Source organism: Pavona decussata, unplaced genomic scaffold, assembly GCF_977016875.1.
Source record: "Pavona decussata unplaced genomic scaffold, jaPavDecu1.1 SCAFFOLD_21, whole genome shotgun sequence".
NCBI classification, from domain to species: Eukaryota; Metazoa; Cnidaria; class Anthozoa; order Scleractinia; family Agariciidae; genus Pavona; species Pavona decussata.
Window position 1 is genome coordinate 1727067 of NW_028145444.1, and position 24450 is coordinate 1751516.

At 37.6% G+C, this 24450-nt stretch overlaps 2 protein-coding genes across 2 annotated transcripts; both read right to left on the reverse strand.

Moving 5' to 3' along the window:
• Positions 1-2938: 2938 nt before the first annotated feature.
• LOC146486153 (testis-expressed protein 52-like) lies at positions 2939-3823 on the reverse strand. Its single transcript, XM_085095875.1, has one exon. It carries the CDS (start codon positions 3769-3771, stop codon positions 3070-3072), a length of 702 nt encoding a protein of 233 aa, XP_084952001.1. The 5' UTR covers positions 3772-3823; the 3' UTR covers positions 2939-3069.
• Positions 3824-7758: 3935 nt separating this feature from the next.
• Positions 7759-24441, reverse strand: LOC146486154 (PHD finger protein 21A-like). Its single transcript, XM_085098793.1, has 13 exons — positions 24248-24441; positions 23825-23857; positions 23642-23707; positions 21737-21796; positions 20731-20982; positions 16443-16724; positions 15472-15523; positions 13420-13499; positions 12241-12432; positions 11155-11304; positions 9961-10039; positions 9083-9186; positions 7759-8131 (listed from the first exon to the last, which is right to left on the reverse strand). The coding sequence occupies exons 1-13, from the start codon at positions 24299-24301 to the stop codon at positions 8030-8032; spliced, it is 1506 nt and encodes a 501-aa protein (XP_084954919.1). The 5' UTR covers positions 24302-24441; the 3' UTR covers positions 7759-8029.
• Positions 24442-24450: the final 9 nt, after the last annotated feature.

A 24450-nucleotide genomic window follows, 5' to 3' on the forward strand; every position in this document is an offset into this window, starting at 1 on the left:
TTGTTTCTGGAATTTATTAACTACATGTACAGATAATTATTTGTTAAACCATAGTATTGGGAATAGTAATTAATTAACAGTTACTGGTAGCTCTGCATTGTAAGGAAGAGTTGAACATTTTTATAGCTGCAGTATAAATGATTAAAATTGATGATGATTATAATGATGATGATGATGATAATTGCATCACTTGCACTTGCACAAGTTATTTTCCCAATAAAAGTGCTCAAAACAACTTATTGTATGTAGAGAGATTCAAGTGCTGATGTTTTGAGCGTTAGCCCTTTGTGATTTGCTATGACAGGGGGCTAACACTCAAAATGTCAGCACTTGAATCTCTTTACGGTGGCCAAGTTACCTTTAGTGATGAACTCTGTTGATAAACCAAACATAACATCTTAGCTGTTTATATTTGAATTTGGGAATTTCAGTTGTTGATATGACTTAAGGATGGTGCCTTCTATTATTACTGCGCATACGTTCTGCGCTTCTCAAGATACTCATGTTTCCTATGGGTATTGGCTTCTAATAAAGGGATATTTTTGCGCGGTTTAAAAATATACGGAAAAAGCAGAACTTAGCAAGTGCTTTTGGTACCTCAAAAGAAAATTGGGGGTAACCATGCGTTTTTCAGAGAAAATTAAGCTTCAATTTAGGAAAAAATCCCATACATTGCTTTATATTATCGCACTTTTTAGAGATATTGCTTAATTATCTCTGAAAAATGTCTGGTTACCCCCAATTTTCTTTTTGTATTCCAATAGGCCTTTCTAAGATCTGCTTTTCCCACATAGTTATAAACTGCACAAAAATACTTTGGTATTAGTAGGCACCGTCCTTAACCCAAGAAACAGACCCTTGTTACCCTTACTTATTCAGGAATAAATTCCCCTCACTGGGCTATCTCTAAAATGTAAGATTACAGCATGCACAGGAATGCCACTCTTGCCAGCAAGTAATTTTAGCGCAAACAACCTGCTCTTGGTGACAGTATTAATGATAGACAACAGTCGCAAAATTTTGAGTTGCTAATCAGTTGCAACTTGCAACATATGACAAGATGCAATATATTTTCATGGTTATCACCGCTAATGCCATCGTCACCATTATTGCTATCATCATCATCATCATCATCATCATCATCAATGTTACTGTGCCCTAATTTACAACAATCAATTTATTATCAATATGGGTAATATGCCAATTCTGGGCACATTCTTTTGGGATACAGAATATGCAAGATATCACTTCCAGAAAGAATGCAGCTCTGCCAATTACCAGACAACCTTCATCCTAACCTTCTCAAAATAACACAAATCTGCATATTTCAAGTAAACAGTCTTTTGTTCCATTCTGTTATAGCAACGAATGGATAGAAATACTATTTCATTCATTTCTAAAATAGAATAGGACCACAGTGCTTCCCCACAGTAGAATGAATACAGTCTAGTGCAAATGTTGCTTTTCCGGAATGGTGCCAGTAGGACGTTTCCCCTGTTACATACTGTTACACTCAACCCTCGATGGTGAGCTATCATTCACGAGCATTGCAATAGACCCTTCTCCAAAATGGTGGCAACAAATTTGAATGAGTTAAAATTGAACTGAATGAAAACTGATACCAGTACTGGAAAGAGCACCTTTACTTTAGTAACCTTGCATAGTTTCAGCATATTAGGTTTGAAATCAGCTTAAGAAATGTAAGATGAAATTTGAAAAATTTACAGACGTTTGTATGACTGGGGGTATGTTGTAGGTTGTAGGTTAGCCTAGGTTGATTTGTATTTTTCTTTGTTTCAGATGTAAATTACCCCACCTTAACAAAGGAAAATACAAATCAACCTAGGTTGAAATCATTTTAACCTGGATTCATTTTAACCTACAACAGGTATACGTCATACCCATACCCCCAGTCATACAAACGTCTGTAAATTTCTCATTTTTCAACTTACATTTTCTCAGCTGATATTACACCTGATATGCTGAAACTTTGCAAGGTTACCAAAGTAAAAGTGCTCTTTCTAGTGCTGGTATACGTTTTAAATTTAAACAAGATGCCTATACTGGCATTTACGTGTGATGCCCCTTGATTCTTATAATTGTATGCTTCGCAGACTATCCTAGCTAATGGAATATTTTGAGTCACAAAGATAGCGTTATGTTGTTTCCCTTGTGTTACGCGTCTTATCGTTATACCGGAATTTCTATTACAATAACGTGGCCTGACTCACGTTTCTGGTTATGTAAATAAAAGTGTAAGATTACAAATTGTTTTCGTTTCACCAAAAAAAAAAAAAAAAAACAGAAAGAAAACAGGCAAAAAGCTTTCCTAAATGAAAACTTTTAGTACAAATGGACAATCAAGCCTTTAATCTTTTTGTAAAGTGGATATCCAGTTGGGTTTAAGCATCAATTCGACAAAGTGATGCGATCTGTGTTTTAGCTTAATACCAATGACCTTTCCCCCGCATATTCTGGATGGATCTACAACTGTCAAAGAGAAGCATGATTCCTTCGCCTTGAACTCTCCGATTTCCACCGTTTTTACTGTCGAGTGCTTCTTAGAAGTTATTCTTTCGATTTACCGCTTCAAAAGGGTTAATTTTCTTTTTGAAAACGGCACATTAGAATCTAAAACATTAAAACAATATGGCGACGCCACTAAAGTCAAGCCTTTTCAGTTCCACCGAGAGACCACTAGGACCTGATAAATCACAATAGTAATTAACTCCCCTCCTGACCTACACTAAGATATTGCATTCTGATTGGACCGTTTTTGTTAAAGACAATAAGGACAATAGGAGACAAAAAGATCCCCTCTAGGAGAAAAGTGAATTTGATACATCTAAAACGAGTTAATAATTGAAAGATGCGCATTTGTGGATACAAACGGCCCCCATTTTATAACGTGGGCTGCACAGGCATCCCACGTAATTATTTCAATTTTTGGCCGCCATTTTGGAGAGGGGTCCTATATACAGCAGGACTGCAGGATCTCTCATGATCTCTGTCATGGGAAGTCATGTGGCTTCACCGGCTCTGACAGATTCAAACACGTCAAAGATAGCTTTACTCGAAGTAAGGTCGTCTGACGCGTAGGCCATAATGAAATGGCGTTCCTTGTCGAGAGTAAGGCGAGTTTGGAAGCGTGTAGTGTATTTTCCCGGGTGTTGGTGAACTGTACGAGGGAAACACATACTGCCATTCGTCAGGAGAAAATATGCTTTCAGGCCTTGGGTATCTCTTGTAGTTGGCTGGAGGTAAAATATTTCCCTCCCAGTCTATAGGTGGAGCACGGCATTCACTCTGCACTTTTAATGTCCTTGATTGCAATTCCTGTCTTCCTTGCTTTTGCCATCCGACGATGTTCTGTTTGGTTTGTGGTAATTTTGTCTCCCGCAAGAATTTGTGGTAAGTGTTTTCACCGACGCTCGAAGGCTTTGGCAAAGTTAACGGGTAAATTTCCGCAATCATGCCTTTTGAAGCTGCCGAAGTGTTTTGTCGGCCGTGGTTTGCGCTGTGTTTAGGGCGAACAAATTTGAAATTTTTCCACATATTGCTGTTGTATTTGTCATCGATTTGTTGTAGTTTCGAAGTGTCCAAGTCGGTAATATCCAACCACAGTCTATGTTGAGCAGTATTCAGTGGTTTGTCCCTTTCATCGTAAGGAGCTTGGCGAATGAAGCTGTTCAAGTCAAACGAGAATTCCGAAGGAGGTTCTTTCCTCGAAGGAAGCCCAAAAGTTGTTTTGGATCGAGGACAGAACGCCATTTTGCAACACAACTGATTCGATCGGAACGTGTACGAGTGGTTGTCATGGAAACTTTATGATAATTTTTCGCGGGAAAACAAGCACCACTTCGGTTATGTTTTGATTTAGGACGTAAGGGACCGTTCATTTTTTATGAGCATGGGGGGGCTGGTGGGATTTAGGGGGGGGTCACGAGAAAAAAATTGGCACTAAAGGGGGGGGCTACCAAAAAAAAATGAGTGAAAGAGGGGGGGGTCACCAGAAATAATTGGCTAGTAGGGGAAATTGAAAGTGGCTCAACACAGAAACAGATGAAGAAATTGAATATTATTTCAATTTTATTTAATGCGATTTTCCTAACCACTTTTAATTTGTTTTACATACTGAGGTCGAAATCTGCATTTTATATTAACAACAACTGAGGAAGTGAAGCATATCTGTTGGAAAAGCAATAATGAATATAAACTGAGGTAGACACCTATGTTTGTACAAGTTCAAATTAATGTTAAAAACGTATCAGTCTCACTATTGAATCATCCTTGGGGGAGTAGTTTTCTACAAAGTGGTTGTACTCTGAACTATATCAATAGATTGTTTAATGTTCTTTTTAATAGTACTCACTTTTATAAAGACTGTTGATAAGTAAATTATTTGAACCCAGGAGTATCAGTAGACTCAGTAGTATGCCTAGTGTGAACATCCAGATTAGTTTTAATAATAGAACTGTTGTTGGTGACTTCAGTTGACGGTAAATCTGAGCCGTAAGCCATCTTCAGAAAAGCTTGTAACTGTCATTTTTAATAGCAGTACTTTAATATCCAGGCGCGTAGGAGGGGGGATTCGAGGGGTTCGAACGAACCCCCTTTACAGATCAGTAATGGCGGAAGAAAAAGCACTTAATGAGGAGGTTGAACAATTACATGAGGTGTACCATGCGAGAGAGTAGAATGTCTGCCCTGGTTCTAATGCATATCAAATATGATATGCCTGTCAATTTTGACGAGATAGTCAATTTGTTCGAAGGCCTACACCCGAGAATGATGCAGTTTACCAGCTTGGTGTATGACTATCAGTAGATCGAATAGCTATCAGAACTTGACAGGGCGCGGAATGTACATTGAACTTTCTTGTTTAAGTTGAAACAATTATGCCGTAGGAATGATGTATATAGCTCAAAAAGCTGCTGTAAAACAAATTTGTGATTTGCTTAAAATGGGTCTCAAAATGCAGGAAATGAGGTTTCTGGGAACCTAGATTTTCAAAAATTTCCGGGGGAGCATGCCCCCGGACCCCCCTAGTAAGCAAGATTTGGGGCTCAACGAACACCCCTATCTAACCCTTACCTACGCAACTGATATCTGTGCGTCCGCTGTTTTTTTCTGTTTAATATGACTTGTAATCATTGATTGGTATGCTTCGATCCGTATTTTGTTAGTCAGATCTGTACGTGTATTAATTGTTTCTACTCGAAGGGGAGTAATTTCACGTTAACCATTTGCTTGATTAATTTTTATAGTTTCTTTGAGAATCTAAATGGCAATTTAGGGTTTGTCGTTGCCGTAAACGTGTTGCTATCTATAAAACGTTTTTTTAAACAAGAGAAATCTTTACCTAAGTAGAGAACGGTTACTTGTTAATAGTACTGTAAAGAAATCACAGTAACAATTACGTTTATCTTTGATATAAACAGTACATAAGCGTTTTGTTAAAGTTAGGAGTATGATTTGTTTCTGGTTGGGCGGGAGGGGGGGGGGGTCATCAGAAAAAAATAGTTCTGCTGGGGGGGGGCCATGTGGAAAAAAATTGCATGCTAGGGGGGGGTCATACAGTTTCGTAGTGGCAATTAACCAAATCCCACCAGCCCCCCCCTGCTCATAAAAAATGAACGGTCCCTTATTATGCTCTAGATATTTAATAACACGATTTTCATCTCGACATTTTGCATGGTTCAAAAATATTGGCAATTTTGGAGCAGGCCGTGACCATAATAGGAGCAAGAATAACTCGTCACGTTGAAAATTTCACTTTGCTTTGCCCTCCAACTTGGCCCCACAAATTCTTTTTTTTGCAAAAAGTCTCTCGCTTAGTCGCTTTGCTTTCAGATTTGGAATATTGTGGCAAATGTTATCAGGACTTCACCTTATTATTTTAGCGGGTGTGGGTCGTGTGACATCTTGGTGAAACGGTCTATTTTGTCTATAGTCGGCATCGAGATGGCCATCAATTTATACCTTTCCAGGTATTGCCTGTGATACCTGACTCGCTGAATGGTTTTAATTTAAAGCTTTTATTTCAGAAATGTAGATTGATGTATATATATGTATTTGTATTTTAGCTTTTACCTTTTTAGTACAGTATTTACTGTTTTCTTTTTTAATTATTTAATTAATTAATTATTTATTTATTTATTTTACTCAAACTTCTAGTATAGTATTTTTACTGTTTTAGAAGTATACCGATTTTAAAAAGAATCCAGTTAAACGCATATGCCAATTTAGCATAAATTAGCATTAGTTTAATGCATCAGTCATTTCTATCAGTTCCCATCCGACCTTTGGGCATTCATAGAGTAAGAGTTTACGGTGATTAAAAGCCATTGAAAGGCCAACGTGATGTTGTTAAAAAATTCAAGAATACAGGGGCCAATGGTAGTTGTACCTCTTTGAATCAGGACATGGTAGTTCTTGTTTATCAAGATCACCGTTCATGTTCTGAGTTCTCCCACAAAGCTTCCGATTAGAACGCGGAAATCTTATCAGATCAAGGGATCAAGTGCTGTCCATCAATAATTGTATTTATTATTATTTTCTTTTTTATTGGGGGGGGGGGGGGAGAAGGAGTCATTAGGTATAATTTTAAGTTCTAGTTTTTTTAATTTTATTGTGAAACATCACAAAAGAATAACTTAAAGAATGGAAGACGGAAAAAGTTCATCTTATCAGCTAGTCTCCTCAGTAGCTTGGAGGCAAAACCATGGCAAGTACCCATCAGGCATTCTTGAAAACCCGGTGATGGCAAAGACAAGCAGAGTTTCCCTTACTCGACCGGGTATTAGAGGATGTTCTTGAAAGCAAGATGTACCCAGGGCAAAACATGAGGCTACGTTCTGGTGCAAAGAACAACTCAGTCTTCAACAAACTTTTCACTTGTCAACAAACAAACAAACAAAAATTAAAGCAAAGAACTGAAAATGTCTTCTCTTTTGCCAGATAATCTTATGGCCTTCAAATGGGTTTTGGATTTTTTGTTTTGTTTGTTGTTAGGATTCTATAGCAGAACATTCCAGTCACAAGAAATTTTAGGGAATGGAGATCTTATTCCCCAAATTTCCAGCCTGCTTTGCCTCTGAAGGTATCATTTCAACAAAGAAAACTGGCAGATTTTTTCAGATATTTAAGGAAACAGTAATATAATAATGGAGGCCAGGCCTGTTTTTGATAAACAATTTAAAATAATAAACAAGCGATAGCAATGTTGACCGATGTTTCGATGATTCCATGTCCATGTTGCATGCTTTTCTCTCTATATAACTACCCGCATAATCAGACCAACACAACTTTGAAGATGATGACATGGAGTCATCGAAACATCAGTCAACAATAATTGCTATCGCTTGTTATTACTTTAAATAATATAATAATTTATTTTTTTGTTGGGACATGATTGCTGGATAATCTACATTATTAAAAACTGGATCATTGTATAATGCAATTCGAGCAATTTGATTGGCTTAGCGGCCATGGCATATGAGCCATTATACCATGCCCGAGAAATAGAGACCATTAAATTGTCTTCTTTATTGTTCTTGCAAAGCGAAATCAACAAGATCTAGCAATGTTTCTTGTTTGTTTTTTAATGAAACAATTATTCCACTCGCGCTTGTTGGATATGAGATGATTATAGCCAACTCAGCGCTGCACGCCTCGTTGGCTATCTATCATCTCATATCCAACGCGCGCTCGTGGAATAATTGTTAATTATACACGTGAACAGAGAACCATCAAATATCAACTTTCATCCACTACTTCAATTGTTTTATTTACTTTGCCACTGGCATCAACTTTTTTTTTTTTCTATAACAAAACACAACAATCTTATTATCTACACTGTGTACGAAATGTACTGACACAATTTTAACTGTGCACTCAAAAAATAGTTCACAAAGCAGCAGAACATTATATAGCAAATCTCTTCTGATAAACAAAATTAATTAGCAAACCTTTGAAAAAGATTTCAATAAATATTCTCAGTATTCAATACAGGAACAATAATTGGTTGTCATAAACTCTGGACCAGTTCTATAAACTTAATTAATCTGTCAACAGAATTCTGTGCGGATTTGTTGCTGGCTGAGAGTTCGCTCTTGGCCTGCATCTGTTCCTGAAGAAAGAGAAAAATAACGGCCGATGAGTGACAAGATTTCTCTGGACAAAGTTAGGGAGAAAGGAGAACTTAGGGCATAGAATCACACCTAAGATGGCAATTGTGCTGATTACTTGGGAGAACAAAACAATCGCCTTTCATTAAAAAAAAATTCCTGCCATTTCTTGTTTAGACTGCAAGCAGTCCCTTTCTGGATAGTCGAGAGGTCGCGTGAAATAGTCGAGCGCGAAAAATAAAAGTCGAGCCAACGAGCGGAAGGGGACTTGGGGAGTCTCTTCTCCTTTATTTCTCCTCACTCCAGTCTCGCTGCGCTATGAGCACACCATCTCGACTAACCAGAGAGGGACTGCTTGCAGTCTATTTCTTGTTCCAAATGAGTAGTCAAGTGAGCAGTAAGGCAGGTATTAAACAATCCAAATTTCTCAAAGTATCATTATTTTTCAGGGAGCCCCTATAATGTGCAGTTCCAGAAAAAAATGGATACCCACCCCATGGAAGGTTATCAGAAATTTAGAGACAAAGTATAAAGCTAAACTGGAATTTCCTGGGTGGAAGGGGGGTGCAAACCAAAAATGACCTTCCAAGGGGGGAGTATGGATATTTTTTGGAACTGCACATTTCATCAAGGATACAGTATGCAGGACACATGTCACATATGGTGAATCTAGTAAAGGACCTACAATCTTGGACAAATCAAATGAACAATTAAGACCACCCCTCCCCCCACATTTTATTGATGGAAAAATGGCGTGTTTTGCTTTGCACATGAATTCATCATTGATTGTGGGGGGAAGGGGAGCTTAATTTCTTTTCTTATACATCCAAGAATCGTAGTTCACCACGCTCCTTGTAGCTATAAGGTTATGGATTGAATGCACAGACTTTTTTCTTTGTCGTATGCTCATGAATAAGTGAATACTTTGTATTTCCTGATTCCTTTCAACTTACCATTATTGCATTACTAAGTTGCTTTGCCTTGGCTTCTAGCTGAACTCTCTCTGCCTTGAGTTCTTCACTTCTTTTGAGAAGTTTATTCTTTTCTTCTTCTTTTGCTAAATTATAAGATAAATGCAAGTGGTAACTAAAAACTGTAATGTTTCACAAAAGTATGCATCAACAGGCTGTGCAGAATTGTATAAATATGGAGTTACGACATCTAAAACTACACATCAATGAAACTAACTGTATGGGTTGAACTTGTAAAGAATGAACTGAAATCAAGCTCTCTTCACTCAACATTGTGATAGCACCAAATAAGCTACACTGTATACTATATAGACAACAAACTGATCAATCCCCCACCACTATGGATTTTTAAACTACAGGTTTACTAACAATCACAATGGGTTGTCAAAAGTAGCTGGCAGCTGGCGAAAATCACCATCTACTTCAAGATCTTTGCCAGCTACTATGCTGGGCTATTTGTCTGATTCTTTAGAAAAGATGGCAAAATCAGCCGCCTACTCCAACAATAAGGCCACCAACTTCAAAACTTTGTGACAACCATGAAACACGTCACACACAAAAGTGATTTTTTTAGTTTTTTTGAATGGGTGAGGGAAATGTCCTAGTGCCAAACAATAACAGAAAGAGAAAAATTTAACCATTTAACCCCTTATACTAAAGATCAAATTCTCCTAGATCTTGTCTCTGTATAAGTACTAGGAAGAAGTTATTAAAATATCACAAAAGTTCACCTTGGGTGATCATATCCTTAATTCTCATGATCTCAGGGGTTGAATAAGCATTGATATTACAAGGAGAAATTTGATGCTGATCACTGTTAGGGTTTATAGGGTTATGATAATGCAATTTGATTTCCTAACCTGTCTTGTGAGCCAGATATGAATGCACAACAGCTAAAGTTCCTGGCCAGGGCATCGGCTCATCTTCTTTAACTTTTTCCTAATATCACAGAAGAATGTGACGATCATATAAAAATATAAAAATTTTATTCTTGATTAAATCACCCATGTTATTAATGCAGGATGTCAGTAAGAAAGATGATTAGCTCAGGTATACAATAAAATTATTTAGAAAGGTCTTCAACGATCAAGTCCCAATTTTAAGCATATTTTCTTATAACTTACACCAGTTTCCATCTGCTGTCAAAGCAACCCCCTCCCCCCTTAACATTGCTCTTTTTTTGCTATTCAGGAGGTAGATGACTGATGCAGCACAGTACAACAAAGAATCTAGGGGAAGGGGATATCTAGATTTATAAGAATGTTTATTGTAAATAGATTTGAAGTTTTAGCTTGCAACATAAAGGTATGAAACTATCTTTTTGACTCAAACAGGCTTTTAGCCAAAAATTGAAAGTTGGGCGTCCAAGGAGCATGTTCCTTGTCAATTTTTTTAAAAGATTAGGTGAATTTTGACAAAAGGGGGCAATTCCTTCTAATTTTGTCTCAGTTCCAAACGTTAAGAACTGAGACAAAATTAGAAGGATTTGTATGGGGTCAACAGGGCATAACAGAGCTAATAGCTCACCCCCAAATTGCAACAAGATGTTGATTTTTGGCAAGCAGGCATTTTTCATCATGCTCTTTGTTTAACTGTCCTACCTCCGCTGTAAATATTTAATTTACAATATTTAAACCAGCTCCCTGACATTTTTAGCTTCTTAGTTATTTCAGGGAGCTGGTAAGCCCTTAACATTTCAAAATCTTTTCAACTACAGTCAACTCCCTTTATTGCGGACACCCTAGGGACCGCGAGTTAGTGTCCTTAATAGCGAGAGTCTGTAATAGCGGGAATTTATTTCAGTCAAGTGTCTGTTCTCTATTTTAGCCGGGGATTTAGCTGCTGTCCGTGTCATCGGGATGTCCGTAATAGCGAGGTGTCCGCATGGAGAGAGTCAACTGTAACTGTATGAATAACTTTTAAACGGGGTAATAAAGTCTTGTTGTTGTTGTTGTTGTTTTCCGAATATACTAACAAATCCCATAATTTCAAAAATTTAGTTTTTGTGACGTCATCACTTTAGTACTCTATTTTCAAATAATGATGATACTTACCTTGCACTTAGGACAGAGCCACATCCCCGGTGGGACGGCAGTCAGAGGAGGGTCCAAACAGGTCATGTGATAAACCAAATTACATGTGTCACAGAGAAGGAGCTCACCACTCTCTTTACATATCGTGCAAACTTCATCATGATTATCATCCTAAAATAGAATAATGACAATACAGTTTTTACAACAACTGTCAAAATTCTTGTGCACTGATTGGCTCGTAGCTATTGTCTATTACAGTGCAAACAACAAAAAGGACGGCAGATGTAACATGGGCACGCTTTCTCAACGGATAATAAGCCAATTCCATTCATATCTTTTCCATGTCATTGTAAAATTACAATTCCCTGACTCTGAGGTAGAATTTGGTAGTTCCCTGACTTTTCCCTGGCCTTGAAAAAGTTATTTTCCCTGGCCACCCTGCAGTGTACAAGAGACATGTCACACATGAACCACTAAGACAAATCTCCCCGTAACTCAGTTGTTTGAACATCTGACTGGTCAGTGTGTAGAAGAACCTAGTATGTTTGATTCCCATCAGGGACACATGTTGAACTGCACACTTTTCTTTCATCCTACCTGAGTTCAAATTTTTCGATGATTTGAATATCAGACATGAAACTGCATTTTATTTGATGATATTTGCCTCAATTTTCAGTCTTTTAAGATTAGTTAAGAACACAAGTCTCATACCTCATCAGAGGTTACACTGTGACAATGCCATGAGACACATGTCATTTCTTCTGATCTAGCACTATGGGTAAAGTCATACCATGGCCACAGACATGCAGGCCACGAAGTTGGAACTTTTCCTGGCTTATGCTCAAGGCCCTGGTTGTTCAAGAGTGGATAACTCTATCCAGTGGATAATTCACTATCCAGCAGATAAAATGTACTCTAACCAATACATTTTATCTGTTGGATAGTGACATATCCACTGGATAAAGTTATCCCCATTTTGAACAACTTGGGCCAGATGCGTTGGCCCCCCATGGCCCAAATCTTTGTACATCTATTTGGTGAGTTCCTAAACCTTTCAACTTTTTTGTAACCCAAGGGTTATCCACCTTGTATTAATTAACTAATTACCTCATCAACTGGCGAATCCCCTGTTATGACACGCTTGTACTTGAATTTCTTGTGCTTCCCATTTTCTGCATATCCATTGGGAACAGGGGAAGATGGACTCGGAGAGTTTGGTGCGCTACTGCTACTGAACTTGGGTGGCCGACCTCTGCCTCGCTTTACTGGCAACATTGTTATCTTTTTTATTCTCTTGGGCTTGAAACAATAACATCAATCAATCTTTAGTGGGAGCCAAACCATCTCACTTGAAAGAGGAAGTATCACGCAAATTTGCTGTCATTTCAAAACCCAAAAATGTTTGTTTGTCAGCAGAAACAACGAAATAATTGTCAAATTTGTTTCAAATTATCACCCCAGTGCAATAAAACTGCCAATTAGTGCCTCTGGCCAGAGACAGAGTAGGCCGGTATGGATCGAAATTTGAAAAATGTTAGACGTCTAATGTTTTTCAAGTTATTGCATTTTTGTTTCCAAAATGCGGTAGAACAGATTAGGAGTTGTTCCTTTCAAGAATTGAGTTGATTTCTTTCCTCTCATCATTCTAGAATTATTTGGCAGCTGATTGAAGGTCTTATTTCATCATTTTTAACAAAAAAATATCAAAACCCCCATGATACTTCCCCTTTAACAACCACAGTTGAGTTTGCCATGACACCACTAGAAAATTTAATTATCTTGGTATAACAGTAACATCTAAACTTTGCACACCCTTGACTACCTGATAACTTTAATGAGTCTTGATATTAAAGCACAAGAAATTTACCGTGGAGAAGTCAGGACTATAATGATGACCCAATAACTTCTCCAGACATGTGAAGATTTCAAAAGACACCTAAAGGTTTTCAATTTAGACCTCAGAATTCAGAACATCATTTAAGAAAAAAATACATCGTAGCAGTTACTGTACTAAGACGTGCAATTTTTATAGACTGTTCTTTTCAGGAACTTGATTTTCTGCCATAAACAATAATATATTAAAAATATTTAAAGTAGTTATTATTATAATTAAAGAGACACTTTCAAAATTAATTAAAAAATTGAGGAAGGCATGACAATTTTTTGTAAGATCTGTATGCACAAGATGAACTGAGATTAAAGTTTTACATTTTGGCAGGCAGACGTGATAATTAGGCTCACTGTGTGAGAGTTGGTAGCAGCTGGTACAAATAAATAAAACCTCACCTCTGGATCAATATCCAGTGCATTCTGTGGAGAAATACAAGTACTTCTTCTCTTTCTCTCTTGTCTTTTGAGCTGAATTTCTGTTGGGAAAATTCAACTTATTTCTGATTGATGACTTACATGTAAAAACCAGTATCTGCATCTCAATCCATATAAAACTTCAAGATTTACAGATTGATTGACGTCTTGTAAAAGGACAGATATAAAACCTGTCCTTTTATGTATAAAGTGAACGAAACATAAAAGTGTTCCTTTGAATCACGACGAAAAATATCGTATTGATGGAAATGTTAAAATGTTTCAGTATTGTTAACAGCAATAATATTATTATCCTACGAGTATACATACAGTGTAAGCTATAGTATTTGTCATCTTTTGCTATGGAAGGCTTGAATGGAAATGGATTACAAGTTTCAAGAAAAAATTGAAAATTGGCCATTTTTTTCGAGTTCCCCTTGTGCACTTTGGAGAAGTTGCTGAAAACTGATTTATAGTTTGTTCTTCATTGGAGAAATCAGTTAATGTTTTCTCCCAGTGCTCTACGAAACATTTCATGTTAGAGAAAAGGCTCTGTGAAATATTTTTTCTGAGTAAGCTTTTATCTAGCCTCTATGCAGTCGCATTGAGGAGGTAACACGAGTCCTCTAAAAACGACTGCATGGGAAGCTAGCTTTGATCAAAATACAGCAAAATTTCTTCGACAGCTCCCCTTTAACAAGACTAACTAAAATTCAGTTGAATACACATGGTTCTCGCAGTGATAAATGAGCACTCCCACATGTGGCACATGGTCAGAATTGCCACTTGCCGAGTGGAGTGTCAAATGATCTGTTACAGGATGGTATGTTTGGTTGCCACTAACACTGTAAGCATGTAAGTAATCATGCACTTACAATAACTTCATTCGCACAGCAAACAAATATACAACGTGTGTACGTTACGCACTAAATCATGTCATTATAAAGTGAGAAATACTAATCCATAAAGTGAGAAATAATAATCCAATACATTATATGAGATTCTAAATATTGCAAATGGTGTACACTGTAGTTCATCAGAAAAAAAGCAACCAATACACACAGATGTATAACGTGAACGAAACATAAAACATGCAAATTCAATCACTAATAACTAAACAAAGCAACAAAGACGTTGAATCCTCCTCTCAACTCCTCTCCTATCAACACAGTTTCTTTAGGGTTGCTACTATTGAAGATTAATAACTTAAAGAATGATTAGATCACAACACAATCTTGTTTGAAAAATGAAGGAAGAAGATGGGAGCAATATTTTGCCTTTCAAATTTATGTCATGGAATGTCCAGTGAACATTTACATTTTGTAAACTGTTGTGCTAGATGACACTTTAAAGTAGTCAAATAAACATACCCAACCTTTGTTATCTTTGTTATTCTACACATCAAGATCCAAAATGAAAACCAAATCCATGAATTTCTTGAAAGTACACTCAACCCCTGATTCTCTGTCTTCAATCTTACACTAGATTAATATCATTTTAACTTTACATGCTTGAGTTCCATTGAGGTATTTTAAGAACATTCAAGAAGCCAATAGCATAACACTTCCTTTAAGTATCAATTAAAATAGAAGACATATACAATAAATGTACCATTAAGGAGCCTTTCATTAATATTTGCTGTCTGATAGTAATATATTTTACAACTACCAGACAGCCAATGTTTTATTCCAAACCAAACAAATGTGAAATCCCAACTGGTGCTGGTATTTAAATTATGTTTACTTTGTAATTTCAAATGCCAAAATGGCACTGAAGCATATATAATGAAACCAGCAGAGTTAAAAAAAAGAAAGAAAGAATAAAGTTGTACATACTTCAGGTGAACTAAACTTGCAAAATTGACTTTTAATTAGTAGCCAATCAAAACCAATAGTACAAAGTTATTGATACAGGAACTGTCAGAAGCTATCATTTATGGCTAACATTCTAGTACCATTAAATTAACAGCAAATTAAAGGAGCATGCAATGTTACAAATAGTTCAACTGTCACTATTATTAATAACAACTCTTACCAATTAATGTTTGTGGTGTTATAAGTCCTAGGGCAGCCATGAATTCCATTTTCTAAAGAGTTGATAAAACAGGCAAGGGTTTCAAACTTAATATTTTATAGCATGTTGCAGTAGAATTTTTTCCAGATCCCATTCTTTCCAAATTTTGGAGTTCATATACACCAACTCTCCTAGACAATCCATGAGGGCCATGGATGTGGGTCAAATCCAGATCTCCCAGTCTCTTCACCAAAGAAATCCCTCTAAACCTTAGCAGCTCAACTAAGATTTAAACCCCTACTATTCCTAACATAATTTCACAAAATTTTAGTTTTTAAATTCATATTCTTACAGTTCCTGGGTGTATTTTGTTGCATCCTCCAATCAATCAGTGTTACAGACTCTTACAGAAAGTTTGAGGAGGAAGGAGGAGCCAGAAAACATCTCCAGGGGTTGGCACCTCTGGGGGTTTATGAAATTAAAATTAATTTAATATTTACAAGAAGTTAACATACATTAATATATGCTTGGATGCCGTATTTAGAGCAGAATAGTGCGGTTGTAAGAATGATGGGTTTGTGTCGTGATCTCATGTTATCATCTCATGTGACCAGTCATGAAAGAACACCGAGAAAAAACCTGAGGAATTAGTTAGTCTACAGATGTGTCAATGTTGTGGTTTAAATTTGCTTCAAAGCAGTTGAAGCCTCAATTTTTTCAGGCTTTCTTTTCAAAACTGTTTAAGTTGCGTAAATAACTGCGAGGGTCTTTCTTCTATTTAATCTGTCACCCACAAATCAAAAACATGTTTCATACATTCATGTTCAAATTAGTTTAATTTGTATTTTTCTTTGTCACAGGTTCGTTGCCATCATCTGGAGCCAAGTAACAATTCAAATGTAACAAGTTTGCCAAATTTCAGACTTAACGAAAAAAACTTAAATCACCACATTAACAATATACACTGTACAACAACAAATCAGATTTTTTACCTTGGGTTCAACAGTCTTTTCTGGTTGTTTACTGATATCTTGCAGCTGTATACACCTGTTTTCTGAAGTGGGACGAGGGAGGATTGGCTGCAGATGATGTGATGTAAAGGATCTGCCACTGTACCTGAAGGCACTTGGTCTAATTTTATTAGTCTGCTGATAATGTGTAGGCACTCTGATCGGATTTGCAATCGGTGGCTGTGCTGTTTGAACAGAAGAGAACACTGCGGGAGCCATGTGTACTGACGATGCATTAGGACCTGTGAACTCAATTTTGCCATGCTGAGGAAGAAACAAAATTATAAAAATATGTTAAACATTTTGAAAGGCTTGCTTGAAAACTATGCTAATATACCTGCCAACTTTTTCTAAGATATAGGCGTGAGATTTTTATCCTGGGAGTGCTGGGATTTTTGAAGACGATACGATTATTTCCGAAGATTCCCGAAGAATTCCGAAGTCTTCCGAAGACCTCCGAAGTCTTCCGAGGACGTCCGAAGTCTCAGGACGCGTATAGACGCGAGCTCGCTCCCAGTGCTTTTCACCTTCAAAAATCAGAGATCGCGAGGAGGATATTGTCATTTATTCCTTTTGCACATGGTTTTCGTTCTAACATGGGTCTGAGTTAACATATTTTTGGAAATTGTGTCAAGCAAGACGGCAACAACTCACATTTTTCAACCAGGCGTGAGAAATTGGCCCGCAAGCGTGAGCCGGCGTGAGATCAAAGTTTTCAACCCACAGGCGTGAGACTCACGCCTAAGGCGTGAGAGTTGGCAGGTATATGCTAAGTAGACATTTGGCTGTAAAATCTAAATTAGTTCTAACTTTGCAAACAGACTTGTTACTTCTTTTCTAGGTTCAAGGTTCAAGGTTCATTTGTTTCACACTACCGTATTTATTCGTCTACAAGCCGAGCGATTTTTTCACAAAACTTTACCAAAATCTCGAAAATTTGAACTAGAGAAGGGTCCTCGGCTTATAGCCGAGTGTTTTTCCAAACAAATTTTTTCCGAAACAGCAAATTCATGGGAAACATAGATTTATTTGTCTATAAGCCGAGATAGTACTGCATACAGAAATATATGAAAAAACAAATTGAAGTTGGTCATTGACTTTTATATATGTGGTGGCTCCTAAAGGAGCCGTTTGTTAAAGAGCTTTCAACTGACCAACAGTTTACTCGCCATCGCTCTCGCTTTCACTTTCCGTGTCGAACTCGTTGTCTTCTTCATCGTCGTCGATTTCCTGCACCTCTTCAGTGTACACGACGTCGTCCTCAGTTCCATCTAAAGAGTTGGAGATTCCACAGGTCTTGAAGGACTTAGTAACCATCTCCGCCGGAATCTCTCGCCATGCTTCATGCACCCATCGAAGTACAAGATTTCTCGATGGTGCCTTCTTCTTTCCAGCCGGAGTATACTCGAACGGGCCGCTGATCATCCAGGCCAAGTACTTTCTTCAGACATTGTCCTTGAACGGCTTGTTCAAACACTTGTCTAACGGCTCTAAAACAGGGGTCAGGCCTCCAGGGATAACTGCTACATCAATTTTCCGCCGGTTGAGGTCTTCTTTCACTTCATCGGTCAAGTGAGCTCGGAATGAGTCCCACACTAACAGCGACTGTTCATTACGAGGGGTGCGCGGCAAACACTGGCGAATCCACTCCTTCACACCTGACTCATCCATCCACCCTTTCTTGTGGAAAGAAACACGGAGGGAATCTGGAACGACGAGATCTCTTGGAAACCGGACACCTTTGAAGATGACCTTGGGTGGAAGTTTTGTTCCATCCGCAGCGACGGCAAGTGTGACAGTGAAGCTCCGCTTTTCTGCTCCGCAGGTTTTTATGGGAACCGTTCGGCTGCCGGTGAACTCCAGCGAACGCGTTGATGGAAGTTCGAAGCGCATCGGTGTCTCATCCATGTTGTAGATTCTGGATAAAGGATACCCAGCTCGTTGCCTGGCTGCTATGATGAAGCGGTGAAACTGCACAATTTTCTCCTCCATGTCTTCTGGCAGTCGCTGGGCTAGGGTTGTCTTCGCACGCAAGCTCACCGAGTGTCGTCGTTTCCAGTTCTGATACCAACCAAGGGAAGCTTTGAATGCGGGATCAGTTGAAAATTCTTTTGCCTTCAGGCGTAGCATCAATCCACTCACAGCAAAACCTATGAAAATAAATGAAAAACCATGTAAATGAATAAAATTCAAGCGACTCGAGAGTTTGTTTACTTTGAGCTGACAAGCATTGTTAATTTGTTATGACGATTAGCAAATCCGACCAATGGGAAGTGTCAATTCCCACGCTTTGAAAAACAAACTCACGTGCGTTCATCCTTGTGAACGTGCCTGTCGTTTTTTATCAATTCTTCATTTAACGCTCCTTTTGAAACAATTTCAAAACAAATCAGCATCAAACATTTACTCACCTTGATCTCTTTGCTCGGTGAACCACTCCAATATCTGCTGGTCTAGCTCAGGATACTTTGGGGTAAAGCGACCCATAGTTGTACGTTTCGCCGACATCTTTAGCTCACCGTTGAAGAGTTTGGCCTGATCTCTGCGCCAACGACGGACCATGGACTCACTAAGTCCATACTCTCGAGCAATCTCGGAGTTGTTCTCAACTGCTTCCGCTTCTGCAACAACTTTAAGCTTGAAAGCCATATTGTACGATGAACGGCGTGCTTTCGGCATGATGACGGCAAGCGATTGATTATTGGCTTCGGTAAGCAGTTGGTAGTTTGTGACGATAAAAATCAGTCTGGTGGCATTCGTTTTTAAGTTTTCTGCTTTATAGTGCAGTTAGAATCAATTAAAAAGCTTTTCATTGTTTCTAAAAGGTGTGATTTTATTCTAAACAATAACTTTCAACATGTTTCCTGAGAGGAAAGGTTTCTTGAACGAACGCTCAAGTAACTTTTTGTTTAGAAACCTTGGTCTCGGCTTATAGCCGATATTTTTTCGATTTTTTTCTGTAAGCTTTTGCCCACTATCATGTCTCACAAGTTTAGGGTCTCGGCTTATAGCCAAGCTCGGCTTGTAGACGAATAAATACGGTATTTACACAACATTAACGTAGAGGGTAAAGTATTACAACAGATAATTACAAGATAAAAATAAATACAGTACAAATTATAAAATGTGTGTGGTGGTCAAAGTAGCAAAGGCTTTCTAGTTGACCACCACCTACTTTAAAGTAAACAAGGAAATGACACTGAGCTTTATTGAATATTAGAAGATGTAGATGTTTATAGAGCCTAGGATTAATGTACAGGAGAGAATTACATTTGTGTAAATTAAGGTATGTTAAAGATATACTGAACCGAGCAAGAGATGTAAACAGGACAAGCTTAATAAAAGAAGAACAAAGCGAAAAATAAATAAAAACAAAAAAAAGCACACACAAAAAAGCAAGCAACATACAAACAACCCACAACAACAACAAACAAAAGGAAAGGAAAAGGACAACACATCATCAGCAGCAACAGCAGCGACAACAACAAACACCAAAATATAAGCAGACAATTATTATTATTATTATTATTATTATTATTATTATTATTATTATTATTATTATTATTATTATTATTAGATAGTTACATACTATTATATTTGATCATTAAACAGAACATATATCATTTGATTGACAAGACATCAGGTGGGCCTTATAAAGTTTCTTAAACCTGTTAAATGTTTTTGTTTTTTTCAATGCCATGGGGACAGTTTCCCACATGACAGAAGCAGAGTACTTAAAAGTAAATTTGCCTATGTTAGTTCTAACTTGTGGTCGGTGGAAATCTAATCTCAGCCAATCAAATTAGCAGAAGCAACAAAAAAGTTATAAGCTTATTCTTGAAATTTCAGCCTTGAACATACAGGTTACATCACTTAGCAATACCTTTACTTTAAATACCACTGTACACTTATCTTTTTTTTAATGAGGGGCTTGGTCAAAACCTATACTAAGTGGAATTTGGCAGTGAAATCCAAATAGCTTAAAATAAGTTCTAGTTTTGCATACACGTTGATTATCATGTTTATAATCTAATTTAATGCATTATACCGGTACATTCACCCAATCACAACCCACATATGACGCCGAGTCCGGGAATCAAACCCAAGCTACACTGGTGAGAGGCGAGTGCTTTCACCACTGCGCTATCCCTGCTCTGCAATAAATTTGTGCCCTTTTTCCAGCAGGCCTTTAATAATATTATTTATACCAAGCTAAATTTAAGTGAAAAGATAATCACAATCAGTGCTTCCAACATTAGCAAGAAGTTACCTGTGATGTAACGATCACTACTGGAGGAGGTTTTGGTTTCAGACGTGGCAGCTGGATCGGCAGCGGCTTTTGCGGTTGAGCCAGTTTTACAGGTTTAACATCCAAAGGCTCTGTTTTGATTGGCAGGTCCATTTTTGTTGTTGGCTCTAACTTGACAAATACTTTATTTGTTGGAGAGGTGGCTTCCTTGTATTCATTCAATGTGATATTACTTGAATTGTTGTCGCTAAGAGGTGATTTGAAATTATTTTCCTAAAATTAAACCAATAGCATTTGTTAGAAAGTAAAACAGACTGATTACAATGAAACATAATGCATTGACAACTGCAGATTGGAGATGTACAGTCTTGTACACACATCTATAACATTTATGCTCCTATAATTACAAAACAAGAGATCTCAATTAATAGTGTGTTCATGGCGCTCATATTAGAGAAGCCAAACAATAAAAGATATGAGAATGATGTATTATTCAGTAAGTGACAATGGCATACTCAGAACAAGAAATCTGAGTGCTCCTATCAGGAGTCGAACTTAACACCTTTCAATTACTAGTTCAGATGCTCTACCACTGAGCTACAGGAGAACTTGGTTCAAAGGACAAACATCCTGCATACTGCTAGGATTGGAATGTCATGTGTGGCATATGTGCAATGGAATTAATGTGATGGAATATTTTAAGCCTGGTAAATAAATGAGAATAATGTGTTATTAAGTTAGTGACACAGGCATACTCGGGAAAAATATTTGGCAATGCATAAAAATATAATTTATTTCCCAAAGGAAGATAGGTCTTACTTAATCCTTTTGCTCCTCCAATATGCCGAGCTGCTGTGAACACACTATTATATGACTTTCCAGACTTCTGTTGTTATCTCTTATGAATGTATTTTTCACAAATTGACTACTACCTCGCAACAAAATGGTTAAATTTATATCAATAGTTGTCATGGTTATTTATTCATTTAATTTATAAAAATATCATGGATCATGTAAAACTTAATACCTCTGGCTTGAACTCTGTTTTGTTTATCAGTTCCTGTCTCAGCTGCTTCACTACATGACTCTGCAACAAAATTAATCAAGGAAAGATAAATGTCACAACTTGTGTGGACTGACACTTGTGATCAATCATACACATCACAAGAACAAAGGAAATGATCATGAAAGATGAAATAACTTGATTTCTAAACGAGTTTTCCTTACTAGTATCATAAGAAATGTAAAGAGGCTAAAAGGATTAAATTAAGGAATGACACTTTCAAATCAATCTTGTATAGTAAAAACATTTTCTAAACAGTTACTTTGCTCAAAGTAATTCCCATGATATCCAGCTCATTTGAATTTGAAAAATTTACAAAACTTACATTACAAAGTAACTAATCCTGAGTCACACACCGTTAGATTAGTGTGTATTCAGGCATAATTCGTCAGCAAGGGGCGAGGGATCGGCCCAGCTGTGTCCATCCCCCCCCCCTTCCCATAATACCTGGCCATAAGAATTTTTTGACAACAAACTGGCAAATGCCCCACGACACGGACAAACGAGCCGTACAAATACCTACTTGACAAAAATAAGTTGATTTCTTCATTTCTGGGCTTGCCTTCATTCTAATGGACATTAATTCAGGCCAAACTAAGTTTCAAATCAGTCTCACTTCTCATAATTGTACCAGTGACTGTTAGCTCATGGATATACCACCATTTTGTCCACGCTCCTTAGATGCAGGTAATCACAATTTTATTGTCTTTGCTAGTGAACGTATCACTAAAAGGAAGTGAGTATGCTATGACGTAAAATCACAAGGCCGTCAAAAACCTTGGGGTAGGCTGCCAAATGCCCCAGGGTATGCTAATGCCCTAGTCCCATGAAAAAATACCCCACTAATGCCCCGGACAGGGGGGGGGGGGGGGGGGAGACCGCTGGAATTGTCTGATACATAAACTCAAACAATATCTTGTCTTGATTCAGGTCTGATTACATTGAAACTTCAGCTAAAAACAACTACAATAATTTCTTATCAACAAACCCTAAAAATAAATAGTTCGATTCAGACTGGAAAACATACTTCAGCAGGAGATCTGTATTATTGAATTCTGTGATTTTCCAACCCTTCTTTCATTCTTTCTTGCAGAAGGGGTTAAACTTCCTATTCTTGTGCGCTGTTTTAAAATTTCTGGCTAGTTAAAATGGAGAAATTTTTTTTTGGGAGAGGGGGTCATAACATTCATTTTTCTGACAATCAGCTCAAACGTTTTGCTTGAGTAATATATATCATTCAGAAATGTACAGTGTATGCTGTGGGAATGATAAATGCAGTTACCAAGAGTAACACAATCTATGAGTTGTTGTTTTTTCTAATCAACAACACATTTTCAAATTATACTTCGTGACTGTTATTTGTTCTCGAGGCATCCGCTTTCATAAGCCTCGACAAAGCCAAAGCACAACTCAAATTTGTTGACAAGGAAAACAATTTCACACTTCAAGAACGAAAGTATAAAAATTTATGATATCACTTCCGCCGACAGAAACAATCAACCTTAGAAAAACGCTTCCGAAATTGAATTCATTACCGCTGTAAACAAAATATACCTTCTCCCAAACTTTCGACGTTATCAATCAAGGCCGTGTTTATTTTGTATCGCAATTTGAACGGCAAAACCCGTCGAGATTTCGCGGCAAAAATGAATTTTCTTTCCGCGTGTCACACCTGTAGCGAGTCCCACGGGATTTTGCCGCTTTCTGATTGGTTCCTGTAAGCAATGAATACCCTGCATTTTAATTTTTACCACCCTCTATGCATAGACCAAAACGTCCTTTCCTTTATATTTGCATGTGATTTTTCATGTACACCCAGTTTCTTTTTTTGCTTCAAAAATAAACTCGTCTGAACGTAAAAAATCTTACTTGCTGCTCGCTCAGGCTTGTGATGTGCGCTTGAAGACTCTGTAATTTTTTCTGGAGGTCGGGATTCTGTGAAAGAAAGATATCCGTGTTTGAAAATATTTCTCCAAAACTGCGCCAAGGCAAAACAATTGAAACCCAACACACTGAAACATTCTGATGATAAAAGGAGCGAAATATGTTTACCTGTGGATCTGTCTTGATCTGTTGGATTACAAGCTAAAAAAATCGAAACAAAACAAAAAGAAAATCAAAGTTTTGAGCGAACTGAAACAGTCTGTTGAAAATAACGCATTTAAGAATAAGTTCAAGTGAAGTGATGGGGTGGTATACACACAAGGCAGAATTGATTAAATATGTAGCCGGCTCGAATGAGTTCGAACAATTTCTAGACTTCGTTTTCGCCGCCGTATAACCGTTCTAGAATTTATAAGTTTACAAGTTGTGGTATAGACTACCAAAACGTATCTTCTTTAAATTTGAAACAGACGACAACACGATATAAATGAGCATTCAGTTGTTAGAACATCGCAAAAAGCTTTGCTAATCAGCATGCATAACACTTGGAGATAGTTTGTCAATGGCAGTTCGAAGAAGAAAGTGCCCTACCTGATGTTGTTGAATTTGGCTTTTCAACTGCGTCCGCAATATTTCCAACTCCATCGAAATACAGGTCTCCTTCTTTCCGGGGAATTTTCGTTAATTATAAAGAGGCTAAACCGCCGAGGGGTACCATCTACGCTATGAGAAGGGAAATGAAATGACCAAATACGTACACCAACGAGAGAGCAGTGCTCGCAAATGCCCGGATG